Genomic DNA, 24,368 nt, shown 5'->3' with positions numbered 1-24,368 from the left:
TAGTCGGTGAAGAGTTGGACACTTTCTTCAAATCCGAAGGCTTTCGGTGTTTGTTCGGTTCCGAGGCTTTATGGTCTTTCCGTGCCAAAGGGTTCGATACCGAAGCCTTTTTGGACGTAACGGGAATAGGGTGTATCCCCGATTTCTGTACCAAAGGTGTTTTATGTGTACTGATATGCAGCTTGCTCGGTACCTAGCTGCTGGAAGGCTTTTCCTTTGTCTTCGGAGCCGGGCCCGGAGGCAGGGCTTCTGAGGTTTTACCTCGGTCTCGACTAAGGCCTTCAGGCAAAGTTTTTGACCGGAGCCTTCTGTTTTTCGGGTGAGGCAGGGAGGGCATTTGTACTTACTCATTGACCTGGAGTGATGTGGTCGTCGGAGTCATCAGCTTCGGTTGCGATGTCCAGCTCCTCTAAATCCTGTGCCTCTGGAACGTCGGCCTTCATTGAAAACGTTGGCTGGCACCGGTGCAGCCTGTTGAGCAATAACGTGCAACGAGCCCCGCGATCACGGATAGTCTTTTTAGATTGAAACGAGGCGCAGGCTTGGCAATCCGTTTCCTAGTGTTCGGGCGAGAGGCAAAGGTTGCAGACCTTGTGGTGGTCACTGTGTGGAAATGTATCTCCACACTGGGGGCACTTATTTTTTAAATGGAGTCATTTCCATTAGCCGTAGGCCCGAATGGTGCAGATAGGCCCAGTAGGCCGCGTCAACGACTGGAATCGAGGATTTGGGAGTTAGCGCGTCGAAGGGCACGCAAACTAAACAATACTGTAGAGCAGTGATGGGTTGCGCGTCGAAAGGTTGGAAAACACAGTACCGAACCGTAGCGCAGCAAGTCACATCCAAACTCGATGGCGGAAAAAAAAAACAATCTGAGGATGGAGTCGATGCCCATGTGCAGTATCGTCCAAGGGAAGAGTCACCTATCTCGTGACTACTAAAACTTCTTCCAGGACAACAACAAACAACGAGCCCAACAACAGATGTCGATCTATGCACAAGTATGTATTCTGCAGCTCATATGCCTCAGACTTATATTTATAATAGAATCAAACCTTTAAAAGGTGACCAGTTATGGGACCAACAGCATGACCTGAGTAAGCAGCATTGCATGTAATCAGTAAACGTTGCAGCAGAGGTACCTGTTGGGATTTCAGATAATGCGATACAAAGTGCTGCTGCAATTTCTCATTGGCATAGTTGATGCACAGTTGCTCCAAGCTATTTTCAGGGAAGGATTCAAACCCGTATACATCCAGCAGACCTGCAAAAATGCGCACAGTCAGATATAAACTTAACATGCTCCCTTGATGTGTTAACGTTCAATTGCATTAATTTATTATGGAAGTACAAGGCAAAGACCTTACCCTATAAGAAGTGGAGTGCATTACATTAAACAGGCTACAGAGAACTAGTTGCAACAGAGTGGCACAATCCATAGGTATAATTATGATTATGCAAAATAAGGCAAAAAACTAAGAATGCTAAAACAAATAAAAGGTATAGTATTTGCAAAGAGGAGGCTATTAGTCCTCTGGTTGCAGTTAAAGCTTAAATGTGTGGGTTTTTAGAGCTTTGCATAAGGCTTGTATGTTCAAATTGCACCTGAGATATTTGGGTAAAGTTGGTCCAAGTCCTAAGAGCTTGACAGGAGATTCCTTGGGTTTGGTTGGGTACAGGGCCTGGCTGCAGGCCCTGCGCCCAACCTCAGGGGTGAGCCCTTGCATGGCCGATGGTGCGTTGTGGGGTTGTTCTAGTAAGGTATGGTAATCTATTATTTTACCTAAAACAAACCCTAGAAGTTTACTGAAAAAAACAGTATAGTTGGGTATGGTCATAATAGCTTACATTAAAAAAAAAGAATTTAGAAATTCACTGGAAAAACCAGTGGATAAAGCAAGGTTTGATTTAAGTGAAAATGTCACTTACACAATAAAATGTAGTTAAAAAAAAAAATACTGAAATTCACCAGTCATAGTTGATTTAAGTAACTATTATTTGTACCATGAAGTAACAATAACTCACGCCCTTGTTATACCCACACTTATTACATCACTAATAACACGTAGAATGACAGCATTGATAGCATCACTGTTAATACTTGAAATTACATTTGTGCCTGGTGAGAGTGCAAGTTACAGTTCCTTCATGGTGCAAAATATAGTTACTTCAGTTAACTATAACTGGTGGATTTCAGTGTTTGATTTTGTTTGTTTAAAATGTTATGTTGTTAGTGAAATTTAACCTAACTATAATGTCACTTTAACTTTGGATTTTTCAGTGAATGGCTAAGGCTTTTTTCCAATGTAAAGATATAACCATACTGTTGTAATCTCCCTAAATGTAACGTCAGTAAATATGATAATTATAATCCTACCCCAATAACGTCATCTTAACCTTTGCTTTTTTCACTCAATAAGATGGAGTAAATGTCGAAATAATTAATTTTAACATGAGCTCCTACGTGGTGCTATTTTATTTCCCAACCAAACTAGCTTTCCACAGGAGTGTGTTACAGTACCTGTGAGCAGCTATGTGTGGTGTTCAACTTACTCCACGACTGGGCTAAACTAAATTAAAACCAGTTTTGACCTTTTTAGGACTGTAGTAACTTTAGAAGTGTAGTTTGTTAATAGCATTCTCTTTTGTTGATGTGTGTCAGTATTAACATCTCTTTTGTTGATGTGTGTCCGTATTAACATGCCCTTCCCTAAACCCCTCAGCTTTTTTTTAACTATTACCCATTTCCTGGCACTCCTTCTTGTCCCTCCTACAGTTGCTATTATAACACGTACCAGCGTGTGCAGAGATCCCTACCATCTTGGCGCAGATCTCCACCTAGGAAAGATTCCCATTCTAGTGGGTAGGATGCTGATAAAAGTTTCATAATCTGTAGTATTACATACTGAAGATGGCATGACCACGTGACAAGTGTTACCTACCGCCCAAGCTTCGAAGAAGGGAGGGAGAGAGGGAGGGGGGAGAAGAGGAGAGAGAGAGAGAGAGAGAGAGACAGAGACAGAGAGAGAGAGAGACAGAGAGAGAGAGAGAGAGAGAGAGAGAGAGAGAGAGAGAGAGAGAGAGAGAGAGAGAGAGAGAGAGAGAGAGAGAGAGAGAGAGAGATAGAGATAGAGAGAGACTTTGCTTTTTGCCACCGCTGCCTTTTGTTCTGCTAAGAATGCCATCTAGAATTGTAAAAGGAGCAGTTTTTGTGCTCCATTTAAGACACACTACTGACTAATAATCATTTAAAAAGTGGTTTTACATATGTGCTTTTACAATGCACATAATAATAGATATTGTACTGGCTAAGGTGAACGATGAGTGTTTAAGTTTCTGCTCATCTAACACTCCAATAAGCACTGCATCAGGCACACAAAATGTTTTTTCTTTTTTAAACGTGATGTTGCTGATTCAAATTGGTTATGAAAAATGTGTGGTCTTTCTGGTAATGCAGCTACAAGGGGTGTCCAAATGAGAACCTAGATAAAAAACAAAGAAAACAAAACGCATTCAGTTTTTCCAAGAGCATACCTATAAAATTGGTCCACTTGATAGAGTCAGCACATATACTTCCATTGATCATTGTAACCAACCAGTCAAATAATCTGCGGGAAAAAGATGTCTCCGTTAGTTATAAGAGGATGGCTAGTTGGTAACTCGTGCATTAATGCATTTTGAGAGCATGAATGGGTCGCAGTTCAAATGGTCTATCAGCAGTTAAGTAGCATTTAATTTGATTATTTGTATAGAGTGAGGACGTGGATTATTAGTTGGGATACCTCATCAATTAATAATGTCACTATTCTGTATATGATTCAGTTAGGTTACTATAATTTACACCTTAGCTCAGTACTCGGTAATTGTGTCACAGGTTTAATTGATAGGATAAAAGTGTCAAGCATTTATTTGTACCACAACAGTTAATCAGTTGAAAACAGAACACAAGAAAAAAAAAAACACTCCAATTTATAAAAATAGGATACATTTTAACAAACAGATGCACACCAAAATGACAATCAGGGGAACCGCAGATAACACCATTAGGAGTTTGAGTTTTCCGGTGCCAAAATGCAAAAAATGCCAACGATGGGTATCTGGTCGAGCTAGACTGGGTCAAATTCAAAATTTAAGGGTGACAGCGATGGAGTGCGGGTCGGCGACAGGGACAAGGTTTGTGCCTGTGAAAAATGTACCTTCTGACTTGGTCTTATTTTCTGGAGGTATTTTCTCTTCAGTTGGGGAGGGCTGCCAGTTTGACCAGACAGAGGGTTCGACGACAGCAGGGTGCTACTCCGCACTGGCCCTGGTGAAGCCCTCCATATTGGGACTGTAGGAAACTGGGTCTTTGCTGCAGTTGTCCTCCCACTTTTTGCCACTTTATTAGCTGCTAGATGCTGAGTTTTGACTGACAGTGCACAGGCTTACTAACCAGACCTCAGTGCCAGTGGTCTTTCCTTACAACAAGGTGATGTCTGATGTGTTTACAATTGGCCAAGGACTTTAGGACCCCTGTTAAGTCCCTAGTAAATAGTACCCTTGGTACCTAGGGCATGAGCACTAAAGAGGGTCCCTAAGGGCTGCAGCATATCTTATGCTACCCTAAGGGACCAACACAAATTCCACACAGACTGTTATTGCAGGCTGCATGACCTGGTACAAACCATGTTTGAAAACAGGCCATGGTGCACTCCTGTGTGAAATGCCAAATACATTGCATGGGATATACATGCAACCTACAGTAGCCTTGGAGACTGAAAGCAGGGTGAATTATACCACATGTGAGGAAATAGCTGCATGAGCTGATATCCCCTTTAATGTCTAGTTCCATTGTTGGATATTACAAGTGAACAGAGAAACCATCCTAGGGTATGTACTGGACACTGGTCAAAACGAGTTTTACAGCAACATAATGGCTTGCAAAAAACCTATGGTATCAAACATCTTGTATTAATAAACTCACACTGATTCTAGTGCACGATTTCTTAATACCCACTCCAGAGGGTACTTTAGAGGTACCCCCTGAAACCTACTAGTCCGCTAGTGTGCTGGCTGACTGGTCCTGACCAGCCTGCCACCACAGATGAGTTTCCAACCCCCTAGGAGATGAGAGTCCCACTCTGAGGTCATAAACAATGCCTTCACTGGCAGGAGGTGTTTACACCTCCTCCAGCAGGATGGCTAGTAAATTAGGATGTCAAGGCAAGGAGCTTCAAAGTGCGCACATCTGATATGCAAACCTGGCTTCCCCCAGACATGAGAGATGCCACCACCTGTCCATAGGCCTATTTGGTACCAGGACAGGTGGGAAATTAACTAAGCAAGGAGGCATACTACACCTCCAGCCTAGTCACACCCCTAGCATGGGCTACCTAAATAAACACGAAAATTAAGATGTCACCATCTTGGTTGTGGTGATATTCGGAACTCTGGAACAAGGTGATGCCCACTCCCCACAGGAAGTGGTTATCTAGGGGGAGTAGTGACCGCAGGGGTAGGTAGCCCATTGACTACTAACCTTCACTCCCCATAATGCCCCTAAATTGAGTATTTAGGTGGCCCCATGACACCAGAAAATCAGATTTGTCTGCCTAAAGAAGAAAGAAGGACAAAGAAGAGCTCACAAGATGAGAAGTGAGGAGCAACAACTGACTTGGAGCCAAGCCTGTCTGCTGCTAACGACAATTGCACGGACCTGGACTGTCCAGAAAGCGGTGTCACCTCCAAAAGCTGTTGAAGAGTGACCCACAACTTCACCTTGTCAGCAACATCTCCCTTGGAGCATAGGAGATGCTTTCCTGCACATTTCCAGGTACCAAAGGACCGACACGAGAGCATCTGCCAGGGTGACCCTGCCGGGCAAACAGCTCTGCACACAAACTCCCCAGCCAGAGTTGCCGAGAACCGACATTGCCCCGGAGGTAGAGACCCTAAAGAGTTGAGCTACCCCTTGGGTTCCACTGGGCCGGCCTCAGCTGCAGCCTCTAATGCCTGCAAACAGGGACCACTAGAGGCTCGACGGCGAAAACTCAACACCAAAAACAACACTGCACCTGAGCCCCACAGCCGGGGAGAAGTGGACCAACTTGCCAACGGGGTCCCGAGACCCTCAAGAGCTGAGCCCACCTTTGGGTTTGGCCAAACTGCTCCACCAGTGCCCGCATGCAGCCTATTTTTGCAGTCCGCCCCTACAGCTGCGAGTGCCTCCCGTAGTGTGACCCCGTCGGAAAAACCACCACTGCAGGTGAGCCCACCAGGCGGAGTTCTAGTGGACAAGCAGTGTCCCTCCATGCCCGAGCATCTCAAGGACTGAGCCCCACTCTGGGTTCGTCCAGACTGGTCTCCCAGTCCCTGCTTGCAGCTTCTTTGTGATTGGACCATTCCTCATTGATTTAAATGGGGCACCAGGCGATTAACGAATATGCTACTTACCAGTATGCATCTGTTCTTGGCATGTAGGGCTGCTGACATTCATATCTGTGCATAGATCGCCGCCTAGTGTTGGGTCCGGATGATTGCACATTGTTGTCCTGGAAGAGTCTTCGAAGTATCACAAGATAGGTGGCTCCTCCCCTGGACTACAGTGCGCATGGGCATCGACTCCATCCTCAGATTGTTTTTAGCCATTGTGACTAAGATGGAGTGAAACTAAGTGAATGATGACCATGCTAGAAGTATGTGTGAAGTCTGCAGCTGCTACAGGCGCCGGGGAGGAGGGCGGGCGATATGAATGTCAGCAGCCCTACATGCCAAGAACAGATGCATACTGGTAAGTAGCATTTTCGGTTCGAGGCATGTGGGCTGCTGAATTCATATCTGTGCATAGAATACATAGCAGTTCCTCCATTAGCGGCGGTCGCCCGTGCCAGCTGCAACAGTTTGGAAAAGTGTTTTTAGAACAGCCTGCCCTACAGCTGCCTGCTGTTTGGAATGCACATCAACACAATAATGCTTTGTAAATGTGTGTGTGGTAGATCATGTGGCTGCTCTACATATGTCTTCCAAAGGGATATTTCCAAGGAAAGCCATGGAGGCCCCAACTTTCTGGTGGAGTGGGCCCGTGGTGGAATGGTGAGAGTACGTTTGGCTTTCAGATAGCATATCTGAATACATTTAACTATCCACCTAGCTATACCAGCTTTGGAAATGGGGTTACCTTTGTGTTGTGGCGCAAAGGCGACAAAGAGTTGTTTAGTTTTCCTAAAATCCTTGGTCCTATCAATGTAATACATTAAGGCCCTTTTGACGTCAAGGGTGTGGAGCATTCTCTCCGCCAATGACTCAGGATTTTAGAAGAACACAGGTAATTCAATAGTTTGGTTAATATGGAATTGAGATACTACCTTAGGAAGGAACTTAGGGTTAGTGCGAAGCACCACCCTGTTGGAATGAATTTGAATAAATGGCTCTTGTATAGTTAGTGCCTGGAGCCCACTAACGCGTTGCAGCGATGTAATTGCTATGAGGAAATAGAAATTTTACGTGGCCAGAGTGTCCCCTGCATGTACCCCATGTATGACCATGTCACCGTGCAACTCCCTTCTTATTTTGTATTATAATGCCTCCGCATTTCCGTCCAATGTTAGCATGTCAGTTACCAAGCCCTCCATGAAAGAAACGTTAATTCTACACTGAGGCCTATGTTGCCCATGTATTTACATGGTGCACGTTTAAAAGTCGAAATAAGCACGTGTTGTGGCTCAGCCGAGCCAGGACCCGAATTCAGGCTCCATGCCTCCTGACACTCTGAAAACTGCAGTTTAGTTATGTATCCCTGACCTCTCACATACTTCCTGCTCAGCCGAGAGGTGCCCAGCCCGGCCTGCCAAGACAGTATTTTGCTTACAGTTATCTGCTCTGCTCCACAGAAACACATTCCTGCTTAATGAAAAAGGGTAAACATAATTTGCCTGCAGAAGATAGGGCCTAGCCTTTCTGTCTCCATTCAATTGATTTACAGAACTCGCATCCATAGAAGGCCCATGGCCCCACGCAATGCACGAAGAAATATATGCACACATTAACATTCAGTGATGAGCAGCCTTTGCTCGAGCGACCTTTAATTCAGATAATACATCCTCCAAACTCAAGATATTAGATAATACCAAAAGTGCAGGTCGTCCTGACATTCAAGGCTTCCCTACCAGCACGAAAGTCAGCTCCCCCCAGCTTCCCCCAGTTACACGTCAATTCCACGTCATGACCAAGTTGCGCACACAAGTGTGCACAAGAGTGGGACCTAACGCTGGTGTTGTACGCCGACGACACACAGCTGGTCATCACTCTTTCTGAGGGTCCATCTACCTCGGCCACTAAATTCAGGGATGGCTTAGCGGCAGTTGCGCAGTGGATGACACGCAACTGCCTTCAAATGAACGCTGGGAAAACTGAGGTACTCCTCCTCGGCAAAAACCCCGGTCACTGGAGCGATCATTGGTGGCCTTCTCTGCTTGGCCCCACTCCCGTGCCAAAAAATGTGGTGAAGAACCTTGGTGTTTGGCTAGACTCCTCACTCAACTACCAATCCCACACAAAAAAATTAGCAGCTACGTGTGTGGGCTTACTGAGAAGTCTCAGTCCAATACTTGGTTTCTTCGACTCCAGAACCCGCCAACTCATCATTCAATCAATTATCCTTGCGCGGCTGGACTATGCCAACGTCCTGTTCTTAGGGGCGAATAAAGCAGAACTAGCTCGCCTGCAACGAATTCAGAATTCGGCCGCCAGGGCTGTGGTTGGCCTTCCGCGCAGATGCTCTGCCAGAGCCACCATCAGGAAATTACACTGGCTGCCAATTGAATCCCGCATTCAATTCAAAACTCTCACTACAGCATTCAAAATTCTTAAGTCAGATGGTCCCAAACTCCTGCGTCCGCTCCTAGTACCCTATACCCCCCAGCGCACTCTACGTTCGCTGGGTCAGCACCTGGTGACGGTTCCTCGAACCAAGCTCTGCAGAATGGGCGGCCGCTCTTTCAAGGTTTTAGGGGCAAAACTTTGGAACTCCCTACCTCTGCATATCCGTACCCTGACTAACCTGACTACCTTTCGAAAGGAACTAAAAACCCACCTTTTCTCCATCATCTAAAATCTTCTGTGACTTTCCCCCTCCCCTCAGGTACTGTTTAGGTTCAGCGCCGGGACGCTCCGTTGCTGGGGCAGCTGTTTGCGCTTCAACAAATTGTTAACATTAACATTAACAAGTAGGGTAAAGGTTCCAGCTGACCATTCAGACCCCCTCCATGTATCCACCCACCTATGACACACCTATGACTCATCAAGTGAACGCCCACGTGTACGCCTTCTTACACGCCCTTTTCACGCCCATGTGCTCTTATCTCTCTCCTTCGCATGCTCCGCCCTCTCTATGCAAGTTAATGTATGTTTTAAAGTATAAATAATGTACTCTGTGAATAAAGTTCAGATGACGATCCTTCCTGATCCCTAGTGGTGATGGAACCCGATTCTCCCTTAGCTCGAGTTACTGAATAAAGCCCTTCTGAATCGGACACCACGGACTCTGCCTCTCATTATATGCATGATCCTTGTTAATGTATAGAAATTCCGACAGGGTAATTATTTTATTTACCACAGCTATAAGGAAAGCCACTTTCCATGTCAAGAATTGAATCTCGCAGGAATGCAGTGGTTCAAAGGGGGGACCCATCAGCCTGGTGAGGACCACATTGAGGTTCCACTCCGGAGCTGGCGGAGTCCGTGGAGGAATAACCCGCTTGAGCCCTTCCAGAAAGGATTTAATAGCAGGCACTTTGAAAAGTGAGAGGTGCTGCCTGTTTTGAAGATAAGCAGCCATCGCAGAGAGATGTATGCGAATGGAAGCATAGGCCAAATTACATTTGTACAGATGGAAAAGATAACAAATGATGTTCTGAATAGATGCATCTAGCGGGTCAATGTTGTGGCCTGCACAGTAAATGACAAACCGCTTCCACTTCGCCGCATAGCATGCTCTAGTGGTGGGCTTTCTCACCTCCCGGATGATGGACATGCAATCCGGAGGCAAGTTTAGGTAGCCAAACTCTAAGACCTCAGGAGCCAGATCGCCATGCTGAGCTGTTGCGGATCTGGATGCTGAATGTCGCCATGGCTCTGCGTCAGAAGGCTGGGTGTGAGGCGTAGCCTCTGATGCGGTACCACGGACAGTTCCAGAAACGTGGTGTACCATGGTTGGCGAGCCCACGTTGGAGCAACCAGGATGAGAGTCATAGAGTGCTGCCTGAGTTTGCGTGCCACCAGCGGTATCAGAGGTGCTGGGGGAAAAGCGTACGCAAATCTGCCTGACCAGTTCATCCATATCGCATTGCCCTGCAACTGTGGGTGTGGAAACCTGGCGGCGAAGCTTTGGCATTTTGCGTTCGCCCTTGTGGCGAACAGGTCTATCTCTGGATGACCCCACTCTTGGAAGTACGGGTGGAGTACTGATGGATGCAACTCCCACTCGTGCATTTGGTCGCTGTACCTGCTGAGCAGGTCCGCCATCTGATTGTCCTTGCCCGGGAGGTGTTCTGCCATGAGGAAGATGTTCCTTTGAATGGCCCACTTCCACATGCTCTGAGCCAGATGAGACCGCTGCGGAGAGTGGGTACCTCCCTGCTTCTGAATGTAGTACATGGCTGTCATGTTGTCCGTCCGGATCAACACGACTTTGTTGCACAGATGTACTTTGAAAGCTTTTAGTGCCATGAAGATTGCCATCAGTTCTAGAACATTGATGTGCATCTTCCGTTGCTGTTGCGTCCATAGTCCCTGCACAGTGTAATGGAGTACATGGGCTCCCCATCCCTGGAGAGAAGCGTCCGTAGTCAGGATGATCTGTGGCACATGCTCTTGGAACGGTCGTCCCTTGCAAAGGTTTTGTGGATTCCACCAATGCAGAGAGTTGTATGCCCGACCGCTCACCAACACTAGGTCTTTCAACTGTCCGTGAGCCTGAGTCCACTGACGTGCTAAGCACTCCTGAAGCGGACGCATATGTAGTCTTGCGTGCGGGACTATGGAGATGCAGGAGGCCATCATGCCTATCAACTGCATGAACACTCTTGCTGGAAGCGACTGTTGAGGTCTGAACTTCTGTATCAGCGATTGAATGCTGCTGACCCTCACTGAATTCGGCTGTGCTGTGGCTGCCAGAGTGTTTAATGTCGCACCCAGATACTGCCGTATGTGGGCGGGCTGGAGGTGGGATTTTGGGTAATTCAGTGAGAATCCCAGATCGTGAAGGAGGTGAATGGTGTGGGGCACGTGGGCGGCACACTGCTGGGCTGACTTCGCCTGGATGAGCCAGTCGTCCAGATAAGGGTAGACATGGATGTTCTGTCTCCTTAGGTGCGCCGCCACTGTCGCTAGGCACTTTGTGAACACCCTGGGTGCCGTGGTGACTACGAAAGGCAAAACCTTGAACTGGTAGTGTTGGTTTTGTATGGTGAACCGGAGGTACTTCCTGTGTGATGGGTGCAGTGGAATGTGAAAGTACGCATCCTTTAGGTCTAAAGTTGCGAGAAAATCCCCCTGACTGAGCAACGGGAGCACATTCTGCAGGGTCAGCATATGGAGGTGCTCCGACATGATGTACTGGTTGAGGGGCCTGAGGTCCAGGATGGGCCTGAGGGACCCGTCCTTCTTTGGTATTAAGAAGTACAGGGAGTAGACCCCTGTGCCTCTTTCCTGCACAGGCACGAGCTCTATTGCTCCTTTTTGCAGCATGACGATGACCTCCTGCTGCAATAAGTGCAAATGCTCGGCAGACATAGGACGGTGTCTTGGGGGTATGTTGGGTGGAGTGGATAGTAACTCCAGACAATAACCGTATTGTATACGTTTTCTAACCCACCTGTCTTTGGTGATGGTTCTCCAGACTGGCAGGAACTGCTGGAGTCTCCCCCCGACCGGTGTTGCGTGGTCGGGGGGCAGTGACAACGCGTCACTGTTTGTTGGTGGCAGAGGATCTGGAGTTGTTGTTTCCACGACCTCTGCCCTTGGCGCTGTTACCACGATATCCACCTCGACTTTTGTTGGTGTACGTGGACTGAGTGTTGCCTTTGTAGTACTGCATGGTTTGGGAGAGCTGGCCTCTGGAAACGCCTCTAGTGCTTAAGCGACGAAAAGACCCACCCCGAAATTGCTGGGACTGCAAGGCACCCATGGATTTAGCAGTTTGTGTCCTTTTTAATTTTTTCTAAGGTGGTGTCAACCTCCGGGCCAAACAGGTGATCTGGATTCACCGTTTGATTAAAGATGGTGGTATTTCAGGCTTAAATCCAGAGATTCTCAGCCAGGCATGTCATCGCAGCATAACACTAGTGTTGACAGCCCTGGCTGCGGTGTCAGCTGCGTCCAGAGCGCACTTAATTGAAGCATTAGAGATCAGCTTCCCTTCCTGAATAAGCATCTCAGCTGCCTCCTTGTATTCATCAGGCAGGTGCTGCAACAGGGTCTCCAGCGTGTCATAGTGTGCCCTGTCATACCTCGCCAGAAGCGCTTGTGTATTTGAAATGCGCCAGATGTTGGCCGCCTGTGCTGCTACCCTCTTCCCTGACGCCGCAAAGACCTTAGATTCTTTGTCTGGGGGAGGAGCATCACCCGTAGTCTGAGAATTAGCCCTCTTCCGGGCATTCGAGACGACAAGGGAGTCCAGAGGCAACTGTCCTTTGATGTAGGTAGGATCAGTAGGCGCCGACTTATACTTCTTCTCGATCCTAGGGTTTATCACCTTCGCCCTGGTAGGCTCTTTAAAGATCTCACCAGCATGTTTCAAGACACCTTTCAGCATAGGCAGAGTCTTAACAGTTCTCTCTGAGACTGAGAAGGTATCAAAAAGGAAATCGACATCAACAGGGTCAGCATGGAGCTGGACGTTGTGATTGTTAGCTGCCCGTTCAATGAGGGCATTGAAAGCTGCAGAGTCTTCTGTAGGAGACGTCTTTGCAGAATATAGTTGAGGGTCTTGTCCTGAATGAGGATCACCTGGGTCAGCACCAGCGGCCCAGGGTTCATTGGTATCCTCAGGGTCTGTATAGACATGATAGCTGTAATCATCCTCATCATCGCCCTCCCCAGCGTCCACATCAGAGTAAGTGGGCGAAATATTATGAGTATGTGGAGAAAGTGGTTCCACCGAGACAGGAGTGGAAGCAGAGTCCTTCTTTTTCTTTAGAGGGATCTTGTATGACTCCATGGGACGTTCTGGGGCAATTTACCGCTTGTGGAGGGAAAGCCTGCCCGTTTCGGCATCAATGAAGTGTTCTTGTTGCTCCTCCACTGCAGGTCGTCGAGGCTGTGGGCTGGGGACCACCGTCGACGACTTCTGCGCCGAGGAAACCTTCTCGGGGGCACCGTCTTCTGCGGCAACGTAAAAAGAATGTGCGTGGACGCCTTATGAGGTTTCTCAACCGGCTTTGGAGGCGTAGGATCCTTCGGTCCGACCGATAAGGTCTTGTCCCTGATGCGCTGTAGGGAGTCCGTCACCTTTTTGGTGAAAGCGGTGGATGGGCGCGCCGGTTCGACGGAATCCTTCGAGGCATCACCAGGAGTAGACTCTCGGGGTGCGCCGCTCTTGGCCCTGTCCTGTTGACGAGGAGTCTCGAGAACCTTCGGGTCACTCAGTCCTTTCTTCAGGTCACCGAGAGCTTTCTTCGGGTCGCCGAGTCCTTTGCTGGTGTCGACCGTCTTCGGCGCCGATGCACTCGGCTCGACCACCTTGACTTTAGTCTTTGGCGCGGCAGACTTCGTCTCGACGCCCTTGACTTGAGCCTTCGGCTCGACAACACCCTTCTGCTTCTTCGGCGCCGAGGGCTCCGAGGCATTCGATCCGACCAAAGCGATGCGCACTTTCGGTTTCGAGGACGGCACCTGCGCAGTTTCTTGTGTCGAGACCGTAGGCTTCACTTTCGGTTTCGATTTGCCAGGGTGTGGCTCAGCAGCAATGTCCGTGGCCGAGCCCGAAGGCGGGGCCGTAGAACCCATTGTAAGATCTTGGGTAAGGCCTAATGGCGATCCCTCGACCTGAGCCTAATGAATTGGCACGGCCCCAGTGTCAGTTTGAGGAAGCTCTTCGTCCGAGCTATCCTCCATGGCCCCGAGGCCCCCGTCGTCGTCTCCTACCTCGTCGACGACTTCTTCGGCTTCGAACATTTCGGCACCCGCGTCGTAGTCGACGTCCGATGCGGGGTTCGACTCACTGATGTCCCTGGCCGATTCTTCCTCGACATCCCCTGCATCGAAGATGTCCACAGGTGCCGGTGCAGCATGCTGGGCCTCCTGGCGTGCAGCTCGACGAAGCTTAAGCGTCTTCTTGGACCTGAAGCGAGAACAAGCCATACACTTGGCTTCATCATGGTACAGCGACAGACACTTGTTGCACACCGGGTGGACGTCGATGTGGGGATACTTCGAGTTGCAGACGGGACATCGTTTAAATGGACTACGGTCCATGATGAACTGTCGATAGGGTATGAAGCGTCGACTGAGCCTTCCGCGTTGAAAGCACGCGGGTGTAGGGAATCCGGCTCGGGACCGAGCTGGAAACTAAGACCGAACGCAAGACTATACCGACGATTAGACTAAAGACCTTTTGGTCTTAAGAAAGTTTTTTATCAATTCCGACAAGAGGGAACCCAAAGACATCCGAACCCAATAGCGGAAAAAAACAATCCGAGGATGGAGTCGATGCCCATGCGCACTGTAGTCCAGGGGAGGAGCCACCTATCTCGTGATACTTCGAAGACTCTTCCAGGACAACAATGTGCAATCATCCGGACCCAACACTAGGCGGCGATCTATGCACAGATATGAATTCAGCAGCCCACATGCCTCGAACTTGCACCTCTGTACCCGAACGCCCCAGAGCGAGCCAAGGTGACCTGTTGGTGCTGCTTTGGACCTTGCCTCATACTTTCCTTAAATCCCCAAGGGCAGTCCCATAAATAGCTGCTAAGTGCCCGAATGTAGTATATGTTTCTTTCCAATAGGATAGCATTACAGCTTTAAAAGATACAAGTGCCAGTGTACTTCTGTATACTGAAAAACCATGACACCTTACCCAATGAGTGTATTTCTGTATACTTCCAAGACCGTGATATCTTAAAAGAGAGTACTTACCCAATTATAAAGTTCTTGATATTAAAAATATATATAAAATAAGTGCTATTTTTCTAAAATGTTGTGGAGCTCAGTGGTTTGATTGTATGAATCAGTGAATGACTGTGTGTGTAACAAATGTCCAACACTTCTCTCTGATAAGCCCAAGGATGCTCAACCTAACTACCCCCAAAGAGAGCACATTGGAATTGCTAAAGCAAGCCCCTGTCTACTTATAAAGGATACCAGGCCTCTTTACACAGCATACGTCTTTTTGGTATACTATATAAAGAGTCAGATTCCTGCAGGAACTTAGACACTTTTCAGGAAGAAAAGCTGCTTTCAGAAGTGGAACCCAGCAAGCTGAATCCAACTAGCGACGTAACAGTGGTTCTCCCATGGTAGCTTCTGTTTATTTTAGGAAAAAGTGACCACTTTTGCAATCCTGAGGGGGTGAAGAGAGTACACTATAATAACAGATAAGGGTCCAGGAGCTTTTGGGCACCACTTGGTGAGTTAAGACTCAATCTCCCAGAAGCCACCAGCAGGGTCATGGCTAAATCCAGTCGTAACTGGGTGTCTGGGTTTTTCTTTATTGCAAGCGTCTTGCAACATTTGTGTTCCTGGAGCTTAAAAGGAGGCTAACCAACTAGCGCTTGGAGTCCACTCTTATGTCCTTGGTTCAAGCTAGAGCATATCCGGCCGTTGGGGTTTCTCTCCACATGTAGAACAGCAGGCTCAGTTCTTCTGAGTTCAAGGAATTTGGTTCAGCAGGTGCAGTCCCTTCCTCTGTTTTCCACAGGTTCAGCAGTGTTCTGAAGATGGTAGCCAGTGGTGTGATATTTATGCCTGGCACCAGCTTCTGGGTGTGGGAAACTCCCTAACAAATAGGAGTACAATTCCGCCAGGAAACCCTAACCACTCTTTAATCACTTACAGGAGGTTTGACACTAAATAATCTTACGGTGCACTTCTCTGCCCAAATACAAGATGGCAGCATCTTCCTTCCCTGGGTCAGAGATATGGACACACCCCAGAGGTGTGTCTACGAAAATGAGGAACTCCTAATTCAAAACCGGTTCTGGGACAGGTTTTGATGTATAGTCCTAAAGTCCGACTCCATCTTATATAGGCCCCGACTTCATCTAAGTTCACAGAGGCCGCCATCCTCCTTAACTTAGACAACGGAAGTCCCGATATTCCCTGATTTATGCAGAATCATTGTCATGTCTGCATTTAAATGCAGATGTCGCCAGATTCTATCTTTCTCGGAACTGTGATAGTGTCAAGTTCTTTGATTAATGAAATAGATACAATATCTAATGCAACATTCATCAAGTTCAAATGTCTTTTCCTCACTATGTCAAGGTCAAATAAGAACACATGCAGAAATATAACCAAAAGAATGTAGCCTGAATTGACGTCCTTTTGCCTTATATGTTCGTACGGAAAAATCTGGGGAGTATACTTTGATGTAGATGATCTATGTTAGACATTATGAAACTTATGTCAGAAATTCTACTTTCTGATAATATTTAGAATATAAGGACTGAAACTTGACCACTTGTCAGCAGAGGTCCTTCGCCCAGATTATCGCCGAGATTCTGCCACAGACCGTCTCACCTCTTGCGAGCAGACTTCGCAGATGATTCATCTAACCTGAAGACTGAAGCTGATAAAGCCAAGTCCCGGAGGAAGATCGACTGACTGCTACCACAGTGGGTTTTTGCCTTTTGCTGTCTTCATGCCTTCACTGATAAAGACAGCCTTTGCTATAAACAAAGTATTCAGTGTGTTTCTTCTTCCTAAGAGACTCTAGATTGCAAGTTGCTTTGCCTTTCATGCTCTCATAGTATAGTGCATAGAAGTGGGTGTTAGGTTTTAGATAATAATTTAAATTACATTTTAACATGGCTGCAAATGTTCATTTTGTTTCAGATATTTATAACGTGTCCTCCTGCTGGTTTTTATATTATTCTGGGTAACTGTATTAGATGTGCTAAGAAACAAGCTGATCCTGTAGTAATAAATACTTTGAACTTAAAAGTGTGAATTTTTCTTAGTACTGTATGTGAGATACTGTGAATAACTAAATAAGGTTGTTGCTGTTTCCACGGAGCACCTGATCCCTTTATGGGATTGCTATTAACCCAAAAGCAACACTTCCATGTCAATTACACATCGAGTAATGTTTTGGGGGCTACAATAACTTGTCTTTCAAATTCATCATTGGTGAATTGAACCAGGTTCACCTGTGGGTGGGAAAGAATGCCTTGTATAAAAAGTTGTAACTTACGCAACATTTTTCCCCCCACCCAACTGGCATTGGTGCCACTCTGAGTTACATCAGCCTGTGACGGGCTCCTACTTTGAAACTTGTATAGTTGATGGCCACTCTGTCAGGAGAAAGTCATACCTATTCCCAGCTAAGGCCTTATTATTTCCATTCCTGAGAGCAATTCACATCTCCCAACAGTCTGCCAGGCAACAGCTAAGGATTATCTCTGAAAGGGCTACTAGAGGCTTTAGGCATAAAAGGATCAACTTTCTAAAAATTGCATTTTTAGAATAGTAATTTCAAATCAGACTTTAGTATCCATTTGGATTTTAAAAGACTTAATTGGAGTCCTCGTACCACGATTTTCACTATTCCCAAACTTAAGTTATACATTATAAAATGTTATAATGTAACCAAGTGCTTTTCTAATGCAGATTTGTTATAATGATTAGGGAATAAGAATCAAATACTCTCTGAATCCAATAGTAATTTTTGTAGGTCTGGCTAATGAAGATTTTTCGAATGCTAAGGAAAACAAATAGGACTTTAAGTTCTCTTTGCCTTGCGATGCAGTTGGGGTTTTCAGCAAATAGGCACCACTGTTAAACACACAGGTTTGCCTTTCATTGAATATTCTGTCTCCACAGGGCAAGAGATGGTCCTCAGCCTCAATCAATTTGTTTCTTTAGACAATGTTATTGCTGGATCACAGTGTAATATCAACTTTACACTGTTAGTCAACTACTTAGGTTGGTGGAGGATAAGGAAGGTAAACTGTGTGGAAGCACAGAAGCCTGAAGTTCACAAATGCCTGAGCTGGGGCGGTCCTATGACTGTGCTGGGGATATTGAAGAACGTCTGTAGACAGTTCAGGTGAACATGAGACTTTAGCCACTGATACAGGCATGTGGTGAAATCAATTGACCCAAAACAAAAATAAAACGTTCACAGCTCAAATTAGTTACCAATTTATTTGCCCTCTCATTCAACAAAGGAAGACACTTCATTACTCTCCTGAAAATCCTTCCACTAGTTATGAGGTAAGTAAAATATAAGAGAAGCAATCTGAGGGCTGGCACAGGAATTTGAACTCTAATGATCATCAATGTGAAGGCACATTAAAAGGGGGTTTGCAACATCCTGTTTTTAACATTGCAGCAAGGATGTGCAATATAAAATAAGAATAAACTGTAACTGGTAAATCATGACTACCAATCAAAGGCACATATATATATATATGTGATCAAGCTCTGCGTGCAGAGCGAAACGCGTCAGGGAGAGCACTTGCTTGTAAATATGGCAGAATATTAAAAACTGCACTGCTCACTCTACTTCGTGTGATGGCGTCCTGATTCCTGGATTTTGGGAGTTGGGGGGAGAAAGAGGTCCAACAGAAGCCGTGTCGAGATATATATATTTTTTTTCTTCAATCTTTTCTCCAGGGAATAGGAGGAGTTTCGCACAGGAATATATAGATATATATATATCTGATTTGGGGCGCTAGAGGACGCAAGGCAAGATGGCCGCTCTGTAGAGCAGCTACGCCGACCAAGTAATTACTCCTTAAATTATCCTGCACATCCGTCGTCGCTTACGTGCAGAACGAAGAAAAACGCACCTGGAAAGGTGTGGAGGACAGCGTCAACGAAAAACTGCGAGCGACGGGGCAGATCTTGGAGGGGATCTGCAGCAGGAGCCTTAGCTACAACGTGGTGCACCGTGACCGGCCTCTGCAGTAGAGACTGGTGTCGCCAGAGTGGGAGCCGGAGCTGCGACTGCTGTGGTGGGTACGGCGCCGTTGAACCCTAACCCGGTAGGACTGCGGGGCACGAGTTGAGGGCTGGGCTGGGGTGCTCCTGACGTGGTGTTGAGGCGGGTTGTGGGTGAGGGCCACCCTCGACTCGCTGTCCTCGCATCCTGCTGGTACGGAGGGGGGGGTAGGAGCTGTGCTGCCCTCTGCCGATCGCAGCTGTGGCCTGGGGCCACTGGTGTCACCCAGATCCGCAGTTGTGGGGCTAGCAGGCATTGGTGTGCTAGCTTAATCCCTGCCTCTCTGTAAAGCGCTGCGGCGTATGGGAGTGCAGGGGAGCCCTTTAGCTGATTGCCGGAGGCCGCTGCCGATAGAATACAGCCGGTGAGCCCCGCGTATGGTTGATGGTGCCATGCTGTGATGGGAGGAGTCAGTGTTCCAGTGGTGGTTATCCGACATACCTCCGCTGCTGCAGTGCAAGTATTCAGCATTGCGGTGGGATGCTCTCGGGAGGTCCAGGCCACATTTTCACATCGCCAAGCTAAACGCCTTCTGAGACTGGTGGTAACATTGAGGTACTGCAGGGCTTCTCACCTTCCCCTTCGTTGTTGCACCGGAGATCTTCTGTGGCAGGGAGTCCTGTATCATCACAGAGCTGGAGGCTGAGACATTGAGGCCTTGGTTGGTTCAGTCTCTGTGGACTGTGATGCTCTGGCTGGGCTGCTGGATTTCTGTGGCTGTGTGCCCCCTCCAATTTGCAGCTGGGACGATTTTCTGGTTATATGCTGGTGGCCCTGCAACTGGAGTCCTTTTTTTATTTATGATCTGGCATGCAGTTTCTGTATGGCGGCTGATGACGATTTGAGAACAATTTGAAAGTCAGAGTTTTTACAATATCAGCAGCTCCTCCCTCCCCTTCTCATTGATTGGTTTTGCTGTGTAATATCGCCACCCAGACTAGGTCTCGCCTCCTTTTTTATTTTGTGTCTGGGCCTTGCTCCGACCAGGGTTGGCTGTGACGTTATCATGGGTAAATCTGAGCGCGGCCAGCCGAGACTTACGTTTGAACCACAGATGTCCAGCTGGGCCCCTCAGCATGCAGCCTCTGACTCGGAGGTAGACGCTCCCACCACTCAACTCTCTAATATTGACAAAACTCTACAAGCGGTGCAGGCGAGTCTCCAGTCCATAGATGGTAAGAATCTACGTATGGACCACATGTCCACGAAGCTGGATAAACACGTGCAACGCCTGGGTGAGGCGGAGACTCGTATATGAGGCGCAGAGGATAGGCTCCGGCAGGTCACGGATAAAGCAACATCTATGGAGAAGATCTTCGCAGTTATCCAGGCCCATAATGAGGATTTAGAAGCCAGATTGTGTCGAAATAATGTATGTATTACGGGCCTACCAGAATCCACGAAGACAGGAAGATTGGGAACGTTTGTGGATAATCTACTCCGTGAGATCTTTGGGGCGGAACAGCTGTTGGCAGTGTTGATAGTGGAAAGGGCACATCGCTCACTGGCTGCACGCCCGCCTCCGGGTCAACCTCCACACCCTATCATTGCCCGCCTTTTGAATGATCGGGATCAAGACACTGTACTCCGGCTGGCAAGTAAAAAGGGCACCATCATACATCAGGGGAACAATCTGGCCTTTTATCCTGATTTTACGATGGCGGTGCAAGAGGCTCGGAGAGAGTATCTGCCGGTAAAGGAACTCCTCATTGCAGCAAAAATCCTGTACGCTATGCTTTATCCCTAAGACTGCACATAGAGGACAAGGGGAAACACAAGACATTCACCTGCCCGAAGGAGGCAATGGCCTTCGCTAAAACTCTCATGAGAGGCAGCGGGTCTACTTCAGCTGGTGCTGAAGAAAGCAGAGATTTGATGGACAAAGGATAGGATCTGCGATCCACATGTGCAGTCTTGAAGCTGATTAATGTGTTACTACTATATTGCATCCTAGCCAGCTGATTATACCGTTGCAATGGTTTTGTATAACAATTTGTTTGTAATAGATATGCATAATTACATGTTAGCTCTGATGTTTTGTTGGAAATGTTTACTTTGCACGAAGGGTTTGGTATATGCATGGTGCGGTTATAATTAAGTGACCGGATGATATAATGTTGACTTGGCCACCTCCTATGCTAGCTGGGAGAGTTACTGTGCTCAGGCGCCCCCCTCATGGGTGTTCCCCACAAATGGTTTGTCCCCTGGCTTCGAACTTGGGAATTGTTTGGGGAGGTTCGGGAAGGCTTTGGAAGGTTGGGGTTGCTGAAGTGGGTGGGGAGTATTGGGGTGGATGTGGTAAAGTTTGATCCGGTGTCTATTTTTGCTTTTCATTTTTCTAATTCTGGCACATATGATAGTTCTAGCATCTACAGCAGTACTTGTTTACTTGGGAGACGATCATTTCGTTGCAAAGGGCTGGTAATATCCCAGGTCTGAGTTGCTGCAATTATGTATGGTGATGGGAGGTCTGTCTCCTGCATGACCCGGAATGTACAGGGCTGAATTCTCCAAAAAAGATTCGACAGGTCCTGGCACACTTGGATCGCCATGGCATTGGTATTGCCCTTATACAGGAAACTCACCTCACAAAAATGTCAGATAAGTTGGTGGGGAGTCAGTGAGCTGGTTGGCGTGTTGCACCATGTTGCTCAGGTCTCAACATTCAGGAAAAACAGTTTATACTAGATCTATAGGCTACAAGGATAGAAGTAAAACAATAAGGTGTGGGGGGGGGGGCATAGAATCAAGCCAGAGAGGGAGCGGAGACACAGCGGGGAGACAAGGTGAACTATGCCCAATGTCCGGCTGGGTAGGTGATGGTTATGTGTCATAGTGGTTGCCGGAGAAACAAAGGCAGCGGAGGCAGCCATTTTAAAGTCAGGCACGTAAGGTCCGGGCCTATGCAGATCCCTGTGTAGGCGTAGATAAGGTGGATAGGTCTCTACCACAATGAAGCCCTGCTCGTGAGAGACCACAGACGGCCTGGATGCCAAGCTGGTGCCGAGAACATTGGGGCAGAAACAGTGGGACTCAATCTTTCTCTGGAGGACAAGGACGAAACCACGGAGAGCTGCAGGAAGGCGAACAGCAACACTCCTGTGCACTCCACCGAGTAGTCCCCGCCAAGAGTAGAGAAAGCCAAGCTGAATTGTGAATGGGGGAGCCCCCAGGGGGCACCGCTGAGCCTCCCGATGCCAGATAATACATAAAGAAGTGTGTACTAGAGAAGAAAGCTAACACTGTCTCCATCCTGTACCAGGAGCACCACATATCTATTAGTTCCAAGGAATCAACTCTCTCAAATAATCTCAGGAGTCTCTGCAATGCAGAGCTAGACTGCAAGATAGCTCTGTCTACCCATAGTGGCGTTGGAATCCCCAGCTAATATTGCCTCCAGCTTTTTAACCCTCCATCTGAGATGGGGCACCAGCCCCAGTCTTGGTGGGGAATTGATCTATATTCCCTGTTTTATGGGTGTGTGGGTGCTTGTCTTTCATGTTGGTGTAGTTATACAAAAAACTGTATAGGGGAAGAACACAAGCCCCAGTTTCTCTAGTTTCCAGTGGCACAACTCAGGGAACAGCCTCAGCAGACCATATGGTCCACCCCAAAGTCTCAGGTATGCCCAGTTTTAGTCATTGATGGTATTCTGTCCGGACCTTCCACCCTAACATTCTTCCCTCCGGTGTCCTCCAAGTCGTTAGTCAACCATATGCAGTCATGGCGATGCTACTGTCACTGTAATTCACGGTGGTTGCCGGCAGGGACATCTATCATCCCCCTCTTCACTCATCTTTCTGCTTCTTTTTAATTCCCCCCGCCCTAAGGCTGCAGTTCACCTCCTGATGATCTCAGCCTGATTCCCAGACAGCTCCAATTGTTCTGCACTTCACAGCCCTAGCAGATACTTGGGCCGCAGGTATTTCCCCCGCCCCAAAGGAGCATGGTTAGGACAAGAGCCTGGGATCACCTCGCCACTCCAAAGCCAGACCGTGCTCTTCTTACTGACCACAGCTATGAAGCAGCATCTAATCCGGGGTTCTTTGGTGCTACCACGTCTTTCTTTGCTCTATTCCTGTCTGAACCTAAGTCAGGGCATGAAGTAAGTTACCCCTCCGATGACCGTCTGGAGGCCCAAGGCACAACCCCAGTGGCTTTTGAGTGTGAGAACCTTCCACATGGATGCGTATGTTAGCATTCCTTTGAATGTTACACGGCTAGAAAAGCTCCATTTCTTGTGCCTTCCATCATAGCATTCCAAGATGGTCTTTCATAATATCACTGCTAGACCTCTTCTTTTTGACATGGTAGCTCAACGGCAAGCATTGGTATCCTGGTGAAATTGTCAGATGTAGAACTGGAGCCATTTCTCCCAGCCAGGCTTCCCTGATAAACAAGCAAAGCCAATGGGACTTGCCTATGCAGAGCGATTGGCTGTGCCAATGTGTTTTAACCATGTTGTTCACTAGCATGCTGCTATTCAGCATTACATGGTGGCGTAGAATAGAATGTCATAAGGGTGCCAGGGGATTATACTGTTAGAGCGTCAAGGCATAGATTACAGAGGTGCCGAGTATATTAAGGTGGCCTCGAATGCAGTGGTGTACACTGCAGTGGAGTGCGGTGGAGTGATGCAGACTAGAGTGGCAGAGCGCATTGGAGTAGAGTGCTGCAGAGAAGACTAGAATGGCCTAGAGTGCTCTGGCGGTGGTGACAGGGCGCAGCAGTGATGAAGTGGCAAAGACTGCAGCAGCTTATAGTACAATGGTATAGAGTAGTGGCAGAGAGTGGAGTGCGTAGGCTGATTTGGAGTGATGCACAGAGTGGCATAGAGTGCAGTAGTGTCGCACAAGTTACTACTTGTGTAACGATATATCTGTAAGAGACATTAGTTAGTGATAGATTCCTTACCTTAGAATATCCCCAGGCGTCAGACTGGATCCGGAAAGTTTTGCGTAGCAGTACCCTTGCACGTCGGTAGGCGTCGTCTGCGGTTCCGCGTCCGTCGTCAGCGTCGTGGGCGCCGTGATGACGTCGTCGGAGTACTTAGACGCCGCCTCCGCGTGCTGACGTCAGTTCTTAGCCACAGCTTTTCCGCGCCAGAAGCGCAGAGCCATGACAAAAACCGACACTGGTGCCAAGAAACTAGGGCCCTGAAAGGGGATGACCTTAACCCTAGATATGGGTTCGCAGAACGGGGAGGATGAGTGGGTCGGTAAGG

The 24,368-nt window shown here is 47.6% G+C and overlaps 1 protein-coding gene across 2 annotated transcripts in view; it reads right to left on the bottom strand.

Annotated features, from left to right (window-relative positions):
- MYO19 (myosin XIX) overlaps window positions 1-24,368 on the bottom strand; it is a 603,741-nt gene that overhangs the window by 280,680 nt on the left and 298,693 nt on the right. For both annotated transcript variants that reach the window (XM_086954910.1, XM_086954911.1), the window contains 2 exons: window positions 3,535-3,608; window positions 1,143-1,264 (listed from right to left, as the gene is read on the bottom strand). In XM_086954910.1, coding sequence (XP_086811036.1) covers window positions 1,143-1,264; window positions 3,535-3,608 — 196 coding nt within the window. The remainder of the gene's footprint in view (window positions 1-1,142; window positions 1,265-3,534; window positions 3,609-24,368) is intronic.

The sequence above is a fragment of the Lissotriton vulgaris genome, chromosome 2_1 (assembly GCF_964263255.1).
Source record: "Lissotriton vulgaris chromosome 2_1, aLisVul1.2, whole genome shotgun sequence".
Lineage (NCBI taxonomy): Eukaryota > Metazoa > Chordata > Amphibia > Caudata > Salamandridae > Lissotriton > Lissotriton vulgaris.
This window is presented reverse-complemented; position numbering and strand designations above follow the sequence as displayed.